Consider the following 16084-nt stretch of genomic DNA (forward strand, 5'->3'; position numbering starts at 1 on the left):
CATAGCCCTTGTACGCATGCACCAGTCAAACATTGGCACCATCCTTCTGTGCCTTTAAATATAAGCTTGTCAGTTTTTTTTGTCTGAATATCTTATATTTAAGCACAGAAAACAGGTGCCAATCCGCCTTATTTTTGAAAGAGAAAGATGCCCATATTTTGACCCAGATCGGGAGATGGGCGTCTTTCTCCCGTGGGTGCCCAAATCAGTATAATCGAAAGCCGATTTTGGGCGTCTTCAACTTCAATCTGTCGCGGAAACGGGCAAAGTTGATGGGGGCGTGTCGGAGGCGTGGTGAAGGCGGGACTGGGGCGTGTTTATCGGCTGAGGAGCGATGGGCGTCCTCGGCCGATAATTGAAAAAAGAAAGGCGTTTTTAGCGCTAATTTGGGTCACTTTTTTGGACCCTTTTTTTCACAAACAAGTCCCAAAAAAGTGCCCTAAATGACCAGATGACCACCAGAGGGAATCGGGGATGACCACCCCTTACTCCCCCAGTGGTCACTAACCCTCTCCCACCCAAAAAAACAACTTTAAAAACTTTTTTTCCAGCCTGTATGCCAGCCTCAAATGTCATACCCAGCTCCATTACAGCAGTATGCAGGTCCCTGGAGCAGTTGTTAGTGGGTGCAGTGGACTTCAGCCAGGTGGACCCAGGCCCATCCCCCCTACCTGTTACACTTGTGGTGGTAAATGGGAACCCTCCAAACCACTCCCAAAACCCACTGTACTCACATCTAGGTGCCCCCCTTCAGCCATAAGTGCTATGGTAATGGTGTAGAGTTGTGGGGAGTGGGTTTTGGGGGGGATTTGGGGGGGGGTCAGCACCCAAGGGAAGGGAGCTATGGACTTCAGAGGTAGTTAACTGTTTTTTTTAATTGTTACAAGTGCCCCCTAGGGTGCCCAGTTGGTGTCCTGGCATGTGAGGGGGACCAGTGCACTACGAATCCTGGCCCCTCCCATGACCCAATGCCTTGGATTTGTTCGTTTATGAGCTGGGCGCCTTCGGTTTCCATTATTGCTGAAAAACAATACGCCCAGCTCAAACCCGCACAAATCCGATGCATTTGGCTGGCACAAACCGTATTATCGGAAAAAAGATGGACGCCCATTTTTTTCCAAAATACGGTTTGCCCCGCCCCTTCATGTACCCGTTCTTGGAGATAGACACCCATGGAGATGGGCGCTTGCGTTCGATTATGCCCCTCTGTGTGCTTTCACTTTTGGGTTTGCTCTGACTTGCATACATTTGTCTCTCACTACCAGTGCTTAGAGGCTTGCATGGGCTTCTTTTGCTGTCAAATTAAATAAAAACCAGCAGCTTTTAAAGAAAAAATTATGGGAAATGTTCTCTTCATACACCCCAATGCGTTTTCCTAGCTGATGTTAAGTTTTTAGGGGTAAGGGCGGCTTGGTTTTGTGTGCTGTTCTCTGGGCATTGAGAGGGAATAGGGAATGACCTCATTAAGGTCTGCTTGGCTACATATGCATGCTATTTGCAGTAACCTTTGGCGTGAACATTTATTTATTTATTGCATTTGTATCCCACATTTTCCCATCTCTTTGCAGGCTCAATGTGGCTTACAATGTGTTATTGTTAGTAGATAGTAGAATAGGAGATAACTGTTAGTATTAAATGGAAAGTAGTATCATCGAAGATTAAGCAAATGAGAATACGTAGAAAACATATTGTTAATAGGTCTAGATCGATTCAAGCAAGTAGGAATGAGCAGGGGCATTGTTGATGACAGGCAACATTGTCTCCTGCGCTAGAGCCCTCTGAGCATTCAGCGCTCACTAATTCCTGCATTAGTCTGGTGCTAATCGCCTCTAGCATCAGTATTAGGTTTTGAATATCGGCCCATCATTCTGTCTCCCCACTCAGCAGAATGGCTTCACAGCTAGCACTAGGGCAATATTACAATAGTGTGTCCACATGCATTCAGTCCCTGCAGCTTCCCTGCCTTCACCTCTGTCTGTAATACTTGTAAGCCCATGAGTGCTGCAAGTTGAGGTTCAAGGCAAACTCCCGATGTAATTTCACTTTGACAATCTGTGGCAGACTGGTGAGGACTCTTAAACCTATGTACTTTGCAGATGCAAACTCTGCAGGGTAAAGAATGTGAGAGAATTTCAAAATGGAAACCCTGAGAGTATGTTTCCCTGCATACAGAAAAATCCCTTAGAACTGCCCTTTAAGAGATTCAGGTGCTCATTTTCAAAGCAGATAGACATCTCAAAAGGGCCAAAAAAACCCATCCATCTGCCGAAAACATCTAAATAGCAATTTTGAAAAGACAGAATTAGAATGTTTTACGCTGTAGTGCATTCCAGTGGCGTAGCCATGGGGGCCTCTCCAATTTGGGTTCAGGCCCGTAAAGTCTGCTGGTGTGGTGGTGGTGGTGGTGGGGGGGTCCCCAAGCTCCACCAGCAGAAGCTTTCCTGCAGCAATATTTGTTACCATGCTGCCTGTCCTGCTTCCCCCTTCCTCACACGCATAGTTGGTTTTAATAAAATTGAGCATGCACAAGCTTCGTGCAGGCTCAATTTCACTAAAACCAAGCATGTGTGCTAGAGCAGGCAAGCAGGGCAGGCAGCGTGGTGCCGAGTACCACCACAGGAAGGCTTCTGCTGGAAGAACTTGGGGATCCCCTCTAGCCCAGGTATGTGGGGTTGCGGAGGGGGCAGAGAGCAGTAGGGAGATGGGACAAAATGTGTCTCCCTTGGGCTCAGCCCCCCCCCCCCCCCCCCCACAAAATCAAGGTCTGGTATGCCTCTGGTGCATCCAAATAACAAAGGAGCATGTTGGAGGCATGTTTTGGACAGGACTAGGGAGGGCCCAAAATTAGAAAGTCTCTCAGCGATAAGGGAAAAAAGAAGGGCGTTTTTATCTGGACCTGTTTCAATTATGTCCACCTTACAAAAGGAGTCCTAATTGAGCAGCTGACCACTGGAAGAATTAAGGCATGACCCCTCATAAATCTCTCAGTGTTTGCTGTTTCCCTCCCTCTCTTGTGAAAGTGAAACTGAAACGGGATATGAGGCTCTATAACAGCATCAGGTATTATGGGCATTCTGAGCACAGCAGAAAGCAGGTCTGAGGCAGGGGCGTAGCCAGACAGCAGATTTTGGGTGGGCCTAGTCAAGATGTGGGTGGGCACCAAGTGTTCTCCTCCCCCCCCCCCCCCCCCCCCCAATGCAATGAGGCCAGTATCAGCAGCTTAGGAAGCTTAGACTGCTGAAGTGGAGAGCAGTGTTTTCAGCACCATCAGGGGGAAGTCTTCAGCTGGTGAAGCTTGGGATCCCCACTAGCTAGCACTAAATATGTGCTGCTGTTGGGTGGGCCTGAGCCCTAAGTGGATGGGCCCTGGCCCACCTGTGGCTACGCCACTGTTCTGAGGTATATAGCCTTGTGATTAGAGCAGCACAGTGGCATAGCCTCAGGGGAGGGGCCTGGGCCCCCCAAATTGGATTCAGGCTCCCAAGGTCTGCTGGTTTTGTTGGCGGGGGTCCTCAAGCCCCGCCAGCAGAAGCCTCCCTTCAGCTGTTTGCTGCCATGCTGCCTGCCCTGCTTCCCCATCCTCCATGCTTATGCACGGTTTTAGTGAAGTTGAGCTTGCGCAAGGCTTCGTGCATGCGTGCTGTTGGGGGGTGGGGGGAGAAGCAAGGCAGGTGGCGTGACAATGAGCAGTGATGGAGGAAGGCTTCTGTTGGCGGGGCTTGGGGACCCCCGCCAACCCAGTTATATGGGGTTGTAGCAGGGGGGGTGCAGTAGGGAGGCAGAGCAAAATGTCTCCCCCCCACTTTAGGCTAAGGTCCCCCCCTCCAAATTGAGGTCTAGCTACGCTCCTGGTGCAGCAAACTGTAAACCAGGGGACCCAGATTCAATTCTTACTTCCACTCTCTTTTTTTTTTTAAATTGTGAGCCCTCCAGAAACAGATATACCTACTGTTTAGATATTTATGACACCTGCAAGCCTGAAGGCTACTGAGGTGATGTACAGTAGGTATTCCCCTGCTCACCTAGAATTGAAAGATGTGCTGTTTTGTAAGATAGTGCTGTTTATTAATATTTTAAATAAATAAAATAACTGATTTGCAGTGGTATATGAACCTAGGTGCCCAGGATTAAAATCCACTGCACTGACCACTAGGTTGCCTCTCTGTTCTGCAGGGACCTCTGTGTGGCCATTTTTTGTGCAAATGCTGCCAAAACCGACGTCTTTGTCCCTGGCTTGCTGGCCTTTATAATTTGGATGTTTATTATTTATTGTTTTCATTTTGGTTATTTGATTGACATTCATTGCCCCTGATGCAGTCTTTTGTAGGCAAAACATGTCCATGTCAAACACAGTGTTGCTGCTGTGCAGTAAAAGCCTTTAACCTTCTACACCAGTCTATGGAGTCCTTTTACTAAGCAGCGTTAAGCACTAATGTGTGCTTACTATGCGGGAAAATGCAATACTGTGTGGTGCGCTCAGATGTCCTGCGGGACAAATCTGATTGACTTCTTCGACTGGGTGACCAAACAGTTGGACGTGGGAAGGGCGCTAGATGTGTTATACTTAGATTTCAGCAAAGCCTTTGACTTGGTTCCACACAGGCGACTGAAAAATAGAGTGCCCTCGGTGTGGTACCTAGAGTAACTGATTGGGTTAAAAATTTGGTTGAATGGAAGGTGACAGAGGGTAGTGCTATATGGAGCTTGCTCTGAAGAAACAGATGTTGTCAGTGGAGTACCACGGGGATCGGTCCTTGGGCCAGCTCTTTTTAACGTCTTTGTGAGCGATATTGTTGCCACCCCTCTCGGCTGGACTGTAGTGATGTGCTCCCAGATACCTGATGGTTGTAGTCGTGGCGAATATCCAGGGAACACACACTCACAGCCGAGGGAGTGGAACAAATAAACTAACCTCGTCCTTTACTCTCAAAGAATAAAGGAGGAAAAGAAGCTAAATTTAGGATTTGTTTCTGAACTGGAAGAACCGCACCTTCAGATTTACAAATTATCTTTTTCTTTATTGAATACCAATGCAAGCAAATTTTCATTCAAATAAACTCAAATTCACAATTAGGGTGAGGCTTAATAGAACTGCAATAACATATTCAACATTCAAATGTAGAACTACAGGTATACCCTTAACTTTGTCTGTTTCACCTAAAAAGGCAGAAAAGAACCTTTTCAGATAAGTATTTAAATTGTCTTTTATCAAAATCAAATATTTGTGGTTATTCTCTTTCCTGATGTAAAAAATTGGTCTCTTTGTGTACACTATTGGTGCTTTTGCAGGGATCTCATGGATTTTTAATATCTGATGGTCTGTTCCTTTGTTTTCCCTTAAAATGTTGTGGAAAAAAATAATATATTCCGTTCAACACCCTTGGCAATGTCACTTAGCTGTAGTTGAATTTACTTAGATGATGTCTTTCTTGCGTTGGAGCTCATCTGGAAATCCTTCAGTGGATGATCTACAGAATTCTTCTTCCTAAAACCTCACTTATAAAGAAAATAAATGGAGGCAAAGCCCTAAAACTCCCTGCTTGTCCAGGAACGGACTCCACTCTGGTGACAATTAATCAGTTCTCAATACTGTGGCCACACTCTCTAATTGAAATAAAATAAGTTAAAGGTTTTCTCACTACAAAACCTATTTCTCACTGTTAATTCTCTGTTCTAAAATCCAGCAGGCTTCACACTGCATTCAGAGATCTCACACAGTAACCCATTCCATATTCAAATGGTGATTCAACATTGCATCTCACAGACTTCACATATAAACATAACCTTTCCCTGCACAGCTATCAGATCAATCTGGACAATACAGCATACTCATACAAAAACAGTGCTAGATTTTCTTTAATCTGCAGTCTGATTCCAAACCCTGTACTGAACTCAGAACTCTCACCAACAACACACCTTTCCCACAGACACAGCTTAATGGTTTCTTTTTCCAAATATCAACTTCACTTCTCAGTCCTTCCCCTGTGTCATACTTAAAATCCTTACACACTTTTTCCTGACACCCTTATAGGCTTTCTCATGTAGTACAATTCCCACCACAAATCAAAGCCTCTCTCACCCTAAAATGGTAAATCACTTATATCTGGAAATTCAGTGCTATATTGGAACAATCACACTCACCTCAGCTCACTTTCAATATCAAAGTACCCTTTTTCAATGTCCCTGATTTCACTTTAAACTCATAAAATATACTTTACTTTTCTTAGATTTCACACACCAAGCAAACGTTTTATTCTTTCTCACTCTCCATCAGGGTTGCCAGGTGGAAATTTTTTTTCCAGCCCAATCCAGCCCAAAAAACAGCCCAAAACCCGCCCAAACACAAACCCCGCCCCTGACACCCCCACCCCCGCGTCATCACCCCCGCCCCCGCCGTCATCAACCCCGCCCCCGCCGTCACCGGCCCCGCCTCCCCGTCACCGGCCCCGCCTCCCACGTCATCGGCCCCGCCTCCCCGTCATCGGCCCCGCCTCCCCGTCATCGGCCCCGCCTCCCACGTCATCGGCCCCGCCTCCCCGTCATCGGCCCCGCCTCCCACGTCACTAACCCCGCCCAAAACGTCACTAACCCCGCCCAAAAAACGTCACTAACCCCGCCCCCCGCGGCCGAAAAAAACGCCCTGAAGCCCAAAAACAGCCCAAAAAACCGCAACCCGCCGCGGGCAAAAATTTCCCGCGGCGGGTCGCGGAAAACCGCCCAATTGGGCGGTAAAACCGCCCACCTGGCAACACTGCTCTCCATGTTCACAGCTCTGGTCTCTCTGCTCACTGCAGTCTTCCTAGCAACTCACCCCCCTAGAGGAACACCTGACGTCACTGAACCAATCAGCTTGTCAGCTAAAGTCTGGTTTTTTTTTTCTCTGATCTGTTTTAGAATCTCCCTCCCCCATAGAAGTTACTTCAAAACTTCCTATATACAGAATCTCCAGGTCAATTTTAACCTGACTTAAAACAGCAAGAAACATTTTATAGTACAATCCACACCTAATCATGGTTTATTCTTTGAAAAATAAAACCATATTTAAGAAACATCTCACACTTTCTTCGGCTAACTCCATTAACAATTCTCAAACTAAACTTTAAACCTTTTCCAGCCAGCAGCATCCACCAAAACCCTGGAACAGCCCCCCCAGAGAGCCCCAGGAAAAAAACATTTAATATATGTTACCATATATTACAATATTGTGGAAGAGCTGTGTGGTAAGGTTTGCCTCTTTGTGGATGATACCAAACTCTGCAACAGGGTGGACATCCTGGAGGGTGTGAATCACATGAGGAAGGACCTAGCAAAGCTGCAGGAATGGTCCGATATTTGGAAACTAAGATTTAATGCTAAAAAACGCAGGGTCATGCACTTGGGTCACAAGAATCCGAGAGAATGGTACAATATAGGGGGTGAAGTGCTTCTGTGTACAAAGGAAGAACAGGACTTGAGCGCCGTTTACAGAATAGAGCTTAACACACATTTTTCATGGCCCCCAAATTTGGGTGCCATTTACAGAATTGAGACCAAAGAGTTGATGCACCTAGTAGGTGTTTTATAAAGGTGCACTAAAAATAAGCGTGTGCTAAATGCTGGAGATGCCCATATATTCCTATGGGCGTCTCTAGTGTTTAGCATGCGCTAATCATTAGCATGCACTAAAAACGCTACCGCGCATTTGTAAAAGACTCTCCTACTGCCTCTTGGGTAGCGAAGTGTGAGTGCATCTGTGCTATCTTCACCAGTGAGAGTATGCACTAAGTACAATTCACGGTCCATACCCATTCCCTGCCCATAACCCACCCAATTGGACATAGAGGGGCCCTTTTACAGAGTGGCAGGAAGCCCAACGCGGGCTTACCGCTTGCTCATTTGGGACTACCGCTGGCCCAACATGGCCACCGGCAGTAGTCCCGCCCTGAGCGTGTGACATTTCCGAGGGAAAAAGAAATCCTCGGAAATGGGTAGCTTGGCGGTAACCCGGTGGTAATCGGTATTGCTGCATGCTGCCTGGTTACTGCCGGATTAGCACCGGAGCTGTTATCGCCACCTCAATGGGTGGGCAGTAAGGGCTCTCCACTGCATGGCCATGTGTGACCATTTCTTTTTTGGGTTTTACTGGCTGCGGGAAAAAGGGCCTTGGCGTGTGGGAAAAATGGCTCCTGTCGCCAGTACAGGGCCCTTTTTCTCACAGCTTAGTAAAAGGACCCTACAGTTAGCACATGTCATACCAGTGTGGTAGCAGTTACCATGAGCTAATTCATACACTCATAGCTTAGTACAGGTTAGAAAAAGGGCCTCGAAGTATTTAAAAAAATCTTACTGAATGAATGCATTTATATAATCCTTGACATGAACAGAATACACATTACTACTGCAGTATTTTTGATAGCTGGTGCTAGAGGTTTTTTTTTCTAATGATTTTAATTTGACTTTCAAAATTTTAAGAAAAACATAATTGAAGCCCTTACACAGGCAAGCTCTGACTGTGTGCTAATTTATTTTTCTATAGAAGTTTTAAGCAGTTGAACGAATCAAGCCACCACAATGGAAAGACAAATTAAAATAAAAAAGTAAAACTAGGAAATGACTTTGTATTTGTTCTACAATAAACATTTTGATGGTTACCTCTAGCCACTCTAAGAAATCGGCTATCTCCTGTCCTACTAGCCTGGTGTTCCGCACAGCAATGGGGTAGTGCTGTTGTGCTAATGAGAGCCAATCAGCTATGATCACATTAAAATCCCTCTGATTTGATTTCAGAGCTGCTGCCATCTTCGAAATCCAGCCTTCTAGCATCCCATTGATCTAAAATAGAAGCCACCAAAATTAGGAGAGACATCTTGTAACAGCAAAAGGAGGAGGCGATACGGGATGGATGTATGATTTGAGATTCATAGTGTTTTACATCTCCAATGGGTGGTTTATTATCGGGCCTCAGTATTGTGGAATGTGTTGCCTCAATACCTTCATTCTGAAATGAGTCAGACTTATTATGTTTCCTTGGCCTTTCCGGATGTATAACTCAGTTTGAAGTAGAACTGTGGGCATACAGCATGAGGCTGGTGTGCAGGTGTGGATTGACAGCACCGCTGTTCTTTTGCCTTTTTTTCTCTCTATTGCTACATTGTAAACGTTTATATCCTACTTTGTTGAGTTTGTTCTATTGTGAACTGCTTTGAATTTTTTTTGAAAGGCAGTTTAGCAAGTGTTTCAATAAAGGTAAAGATGTCCTTGAAAATGTTCTTGGTCATTGAGTACCAAGGATGTCTTTAAGGTAATGGCATCAAATGGAGAAAGCTAATATGCAGATGGTAGCAATGTTACTATTGGTAGGCAGTCTTTATTGGGCCATAGTGATGCTTCCACATTCCGCATATCATTAGTTTGGTACATGGGGCATTAAAACAAGTCGGAAACCCATGTCACTCTGCTGGTTTTAATGCTGGCTCGTACCTAGACCCTTAGGATTCTTTTCGAAAACACTGATGTAGTACTTATGCATTGTACAGCTAGTGAAGTGTCTAAAGGCTGTCCAGTCTGTCAATAAGACTGAAAAAGCATATTAATGTGATTTGAGTGCTTTTAGCGTGCCATGTCCTGCAACCTTAGTCAATTCTTAAGCTGTATTATGGTCATGAATCCTAATTATGGGCTTCTTTTATGAAGCGGTGCTACCAATTAGCATGTGCTGAATGTGAAGAAGCCCATTCAATTCCTATGGACTTTGTTGCATTTATTGCATCCATTTACACCAACGAACATGTGGCGTAAATCCCGGCACGTAGAGTTACACACCTTTGGGCCATATTCTATAACTATGTGCATGAATTTCAGAACACCCATGAAACGCCCATTTCTCCACCCATAACCACACCCCTTTTGCCTTTGCACGTTAGAAGTTCAGCTCACTTTGTTATAGAATACGCTTAGCAAGTTGTGTGCATAAATTCTAATCGGTGCCAATTAGTACTCATTATTGCTTGCTTAGTGCTGTTATCAGCGCTCATTAGTTTGTTAAGATTATTAAGTTATAGAATCTGCCGATTTTGGCGCGGATCTCTAGGTGTGTTATATTGAATATGGGGGTAAGGGGCTCATTTTGAAACAGAAAAATGTCCAACAAATGGCACATAGCGGCAAATAAATTTTTTTTTTTTTTTTGCAAAAACGTCGAAATTGCTATTTGCAAAATTCATTTTAAAGATATTTTTCTATGCAGTTCATCTAAATCCCAAGGGGCATGTTGGAGGCATGTTTTGGGTGGGACTAGGCAGACTTATGAATTATACATTTTTCTGTGATAATGGAACATTGTAAAAATATCCAGGGCAAAAAATAGGATGTCTTTGACTAGACCTGTTTCTATAATGACTAAGGGCCCTGTTTACTAAACCGCGTTATAGGCGTGTTAACATTTTTAACGTGCATTAACTGTGTACACGCCTACAATATCCCTAGAGGCGCCTACATGGTTAGCATGTGCACTAATTGTAAGCATGTTAAAAATGATAATGCGCCTTAGTAAACAGGGCCCTAAGTGTCAAAATGGTGCCCAATCTGACCAGATGACCACTAGAGGGATAAAGGGGGTTATGATGTGATGCATACCTGGGACCTTTTATGTGAAGCTCACTGCAGTGCCCCCTAAGATGCTCCACTGCTTTGCTGGAATGTCTGTGTAGCCAGCCTAGTAATACTACTGACCCCCAGACATCCTAAGGGCTTGTTTATGTGTGTTTTTCCCTTGAACATTTTTTATTTGAAAATAGCCCTTACAGAAAGATGCACTGAGCACAAAATGTCTAAGGGGTCCCTTTTCTAAGGTGCACCGAAAAATGGCCTGCGCTGGTGTAGACACATGTATTGGACATGCGTAGGTCCATTTTGCAGCACACCTGTAGGGGGCCGAAAATGGACGTACGCAAAACAAAAATTGACACGTGTCCATTTTGAGCCTGAGACCTTACCGCCACCCATTGACCTAGCGGTAAGGTCTCACACATTAACGGGGTGGTAATGGTCTATGCGCATGGAATGCTGATTACTGCCCGGTTAGTGCCTTGCGCTGGAAAATTTCTGGCATGCTTAGTGAACACACGTAAAAAATGAAATTACCACCTGGGCCATGCTGTAGCTGGGCAGTAGTTAAAAACTGACGCACGTAGGATGCGTGTAGGCGCCTATGCGACTTAGTAAAGTGGCCCCTAAAATAGGTGATTTTCAAACCAAAATGTTAGACTTTTTCTGGTTCAAAAATGACTATGTTTGGCACTGGATTTTTGGACTTCGTATCGAAAATGCCCCTCCACAGGAATCAAATGAAATAACAACTGCCCCATTCTCCCCTCAAAAAAAGTCAAAGTTCATACCGACCATCCATGGATTATCATCACCAAAGGAAGTGAAGTATTAAAATTACATTGTTCTAGAGTTTCTAACTGATACAGCGCAATTCGACAGTGCTCTTCAACTGTGCTTTCATACAATCGAAATATTGTCTTTGAGATGCGTTTGCTGCTTCTTATTTTAGCATCCTCACGGTCATGGTATACTACAGCCTCTGAAATAAAATTCAGACAATAAATACAGATGACTAGTCATTACAGTGTGATAGCCCATGGAAATGTTACCATGGGTTGTGCCAAAATGCATGCGGGTCAGTTAATGCAAATGGGTTACTAGCTCAGTCCTATTAGATGTAATGGGAATCCAGCAATGAAAATATGTGGTAACCCACTGTAAAATTAGCCTGACTCATGGAAACATTACACTGGGTTTCTGCACTTTGTGAACAGTTTATTAAACAATTTATTTTGCTTGGCATCCCATTTGAAATATTATTGAGTCTAAGTCAACTTGCACTGCTTGTGTATTTCATTTTTTTTATGTGTAAATAATTATTCAATAATTTTGCAGTTACAGACGTGCTCACTTTGCTTGTTGCTCTATTAGAATTTTAAGTAAAAGTAAGACATGGGTCATAAAATAGTCTATAAGTCACACAATGCATACTTACATTTATTTATATTTGAATTTATGATTTGCTTCCTTACATTTCACATTTCATCTTTATTTAATATATCACAAATAGGGGTCAGGAAAGATACGTAAGGAGGCTAGGTTACAAATAAGTAATTATAAGGGAAGGGGAACATATCACCAAATTAGCTATTAAAGGACACAAAAGGAAGGGAGGAAGTGCAATAGACAAGACCCTGGTGAGATAAGGTGAAGAGGCTACGGTGAGGCCGAATGAATTAACCAGAAGCAAAAGTGCAATGGAAGCTTTCAGTAGGGTTTTAAAATTAAAAAAAGTTCAGAATGAAGATATAAAGGTAAAATGTTCCACAGGGAAAGGGTCAAAATGCTAAAGCAAGCAGAGTGGCATGAGACAGAATGAATCTGGTGAAAAGAAGAACATAAGAATAGCCATACTAGGTCAGAACAAGGGTTCATCTAGCCCAGTATTCTGCTTCCAGCAGTAGCCAATCCAGGTCACAAGTACCTGGCAGAAACCCAATTAGTAGCACCATTCCATGCTACAAATCTCAGGGCAAGCAGTGGCTTCCCCCATGTCCATCTCAATAACAGACTATGGACTTTTCCTCCAGGAACTTGTCCAAACCTTTTTAAAACCCAGATACACTAACTGCTGTTATCACATCCTCCGGCAACAAGTTCCAGAGCTTAACTATTCTTTCAGTGAAAAAAAATATTTCCTCCTATTTGTTTTTAAGTATTTCCATGCAATTTCATTGATAGTCCCATGGTCTTTGTACTTTTTGAATGAGTGAAAAATCGATTTACCTCTATCCGCTCCACACCACTCTGGATTTTGTAGACCTCAATCATATCACCCCCTCAGCCATCTCTTTTTCAAGTTGAAGAGCCCTAACCTCTTTAGCCTTTCCTCATATGGGAGCAGTTCCATCCCCTTTATCATTTTGGTCGCTCTTCTTTGAACCTTTTCTAATTCCGCTACATCTTTTTTGAGATACAGTGACCAGAATTGAATGACAAGAAGATGCTGCTTGGCTAAACATAGGGGGCATGTAGCTGCTAGGGAGAGAGAAAACTATGCAGAAAAGGTGAAGAACGTAGTTAACAGCTTAAATGGTAGATGGAAATAGATATTTATTTAGATTTTACTCACACCTTTTTCAGTAGTAGCTCAAGGTGAGTTACATTCAGGTACTCTGGATATTTCTCTGTCCCAGGAGGGCTCACAATCAAAGTTTGTACCTGAGGCAATGGAGGGTTAAGTGACTTGCCCAAGATCACAGGGAGCAGCAGTGGGATTTGAACCAGCCACCTCTGGTTTGCAAGACCAGTGCTCTAACCACTAGGCCACTCCTCTACACAGATAGTTAGTCAATGCTCAACAAGAAAGAAGGGTGTCACACTGTCACCCCTGCAATTACCCCAGCCATAGATCTGGTGTAAATGTGAACTTGTAAGTTACTTATGTAAGTGGGAGTCCCTATTCATGCCCTGCCCATTCTCTGCCCATGTGTATACCCTCTTACAAATATGTGCTATACCATTTATATGTGTCATTGCAGAGTAATGCACTTTCACAGGCAAGTGTACGCTTATGTGTCAGTATTCTGCACACTTACCCATGCAAAGGGTGTATAAATGCAGAAGCTCAGCTATAGAATTGTGACATACGTAAAACAAATTTAAGGATGTAGTTGCTTCAAGTCAATGCACAATTAAGCTGTGAAATACGACATAGGAATTTTTTTAAACCTAAAACAGGAGAGGAATTGGCCTACCATACCAAAGGCTTTGTCTGTTATACTCACATTAGTCGACGTACAACAGAAGAACAAACACTCACAGTCAATCAGACAAACACAGACACAGCGAAGGTGAATGAGAGAATAATCAGATGATGAAAAATATCAACTGTTTATTATCAATCAAGACTCGACATGGGCCGTGTTTTGGCAAAATGGACCTGCATCAGGAGTTACAAAAATCAAGCAGTTGGAAGAGAAAAAGAACTCGCTTCAGTGAAAGAAGACATGTCTTCTCAACTTTGTGAAGAAAGTGAAACTGTGGATTTCGTGAAACTCGAGCAGAGAGGAAAATACTCGCACAGGCATGGTGGGGGCTTCCCAAAGGTTTCTAGAAGATAAAGAATGCTGGGCAGCATCCACATTGAGACTCCATTAGTGAGACTCATGTGTCTTGCTTGTACTGCAAATTTGTCAGTTTCATGAAACATATGGATTTAAATGCGATTTTGTCTTAAAATGTGAAGGCAGAAGAAGATTCATCTCTGCATACTCATATTAGTACCTATTTTGTAGGTAGAAGCCTCTGCAGTAGTATCATTTCAGAAAAGGAGAAGGTTGAAATTCATGATTTAAATGCTGGATTTATAGTGAGCCTATTTATAAGAGGATGGATGACAGCCGCTCCTAACAACGATAATACTGTCAACCAGCTGAACTGGAAATTATAACCTAAGCTGCTTTACATCCATAATAAAACACCTTGCTAACTTCTGACCTGGGAAAATCCTAGAGTGAAACAGAAGGCATTCCATTCAGGGCCCCTTTTACCAAGCTGTAGCAAAATGGGGCCAGTGCTGGTGTCGGTGTGTGTTTTACACGCTTGCTGAGGCCCCCTTTTACCACAGCTTGGTAAAAAGGAAGTTTCGCTTTCCAACAGTAAATGGCCAGGTGGCAAGTAAAGCCATTTTGGGGGGGAAGCCCTTGGTGGCAGTAAGGGCTCCTGCGTTAACCTGGCGGTAACCTGCCTGACTGCCGGGTACACTCCGGCGCACAAAAATAAATACATTTTTGTAGCACCAGAAATGACGACGCGCTAGGGTTTGAAAGTACCGCTGGGCTGCTGTGGTAGCCTGGTGGTACTGGACTTACCGCCGCTTAGTAAAAGGAGCCCAAACTTTCCTGAAGAATTGACTGGAACTCAGCAAAAAAAAAAAAAACTGGAGGTAATATTCAGCTGGCTGTGGTCGGCATTTTTAAAACACTGGCTGCCGCCAGCTGAATTTTGCTTGGCTATTCAGTATCAGCACCTGTCCAGGTACTGACATTGAATAAAAGGGCAGTTGGTGGTCTGCTGGAAGTTACCACTGCTAAACGGTGTAAGTTGGTAGCTAATGGTGAGAAGTGACAGTGGATGCATTCTTTGAATATATGAATTTTGGAAATTACCCCTGACGCAGCATTCGTGAAACGGGGGCTCCCTGTCTGGTTACCAAAAGAGAAGGGTCACCTAGAGAAGGACAACTAATGAAATATAAAGCTAAGTGATTGGGGTTGACTCTTCTGGATTTTTTTGTGATGTTTGCATTCAAAGCAGTGGGATGGAACTTGTGCTGCTTTACTAGTTCCACTAATTAGATACAGTACATTTATAGAAGAACTAGTGGACACATAGAGTAGTAATGAAAATTGAGATTGATTTATTGAGGTAGATGTGGAGTTTTTTTGAAGCTAAATGATGGTACGCTGAGCTCATGCCTTACAATTTCACTGAGAGGTGACAGGCTGGGCGGCGACTCTGAAGCTTTTTTCTCCACCCACACATTATTTGCAGTTTATGCTGCTATCTCTATGTGACATCCACGATTTATATACACAGGTAATGTGAACCTGGGTTTGATTTTCAAACATTTATTAAAAGAGCTCGAGTGTATTTTTTCTACAAACCAGATAATGCCAGGGTGATCTCCACAGGTTTTCAATGGTATTATCCAGTCATGTGCTGCTCAAAATCCAGGGATAGCTCACTGAATATTGGCCCCAGTATGTTCAAGTTGTTAAGTACATTGTATTGGGAAATGAGCTAAAAGCACAAGGAACCCTTTCCATCTATGAATGGAAGGTAAGTGTTATCCCAGTTGTGCATGCCGTGATAACAAGACTGGATTACTGCAATGCACTATACAATGGTCTGACTACAAAGGGCATTCACCAGCTCCAGTTGATTCAGAATGCAGCAGCAAGACCCATAGAAGGTTGCAAGCTACATGACCACATCACACCATTTATGCAAAACTTTCATTGGCTACCAGTACAATACAGGGCTAAATTTAAAA

General features: G+C 43.7%; 1 protein-coding gene across 2 annotated transcripts in view; it reads right to left on the reverse strand.

Moving 5' to 3' along the window:
• Positions 1 to 16084, reverse strand: part of LIPC (lipase C, hepatic type) — a 165778-nt gene that overhangs the window by 93128 nt on the left and 56566 nt on the right. For both annotated transcript variants that reach the window (XM_030188843.1, XM_030188837.1), the window contains exons 2-3: positions 11376 to 11566; positions 8632 to 8811 (exon numbers count right to left, since the gene is read on the reverse strand). In XM_030188843.1, the coding sequence (XP_030044703.1) occupies positions 8632 to 8811; positions 11376 to 11566 (371 nt within the window). The remainder of the gene's footprint in view (positions 1 to 8631; positions 8812 to 11375; positions 11567 to 16084) is intronic.

Source organism: Microcaecilia unicolor, chromosome 1 (assembly GCF_901765095.1).
Source record: "Microcaecilia unicolor chromosome 1, aMicUni1.1, whole genome shotgun sequence".
Lineage (NCBI taxonomy): Eukaryota > Metazoa > Chordata > Amphibia > Gymnophiona > Siphonopidae > Microcaecilia > Microcaecilia unicolor.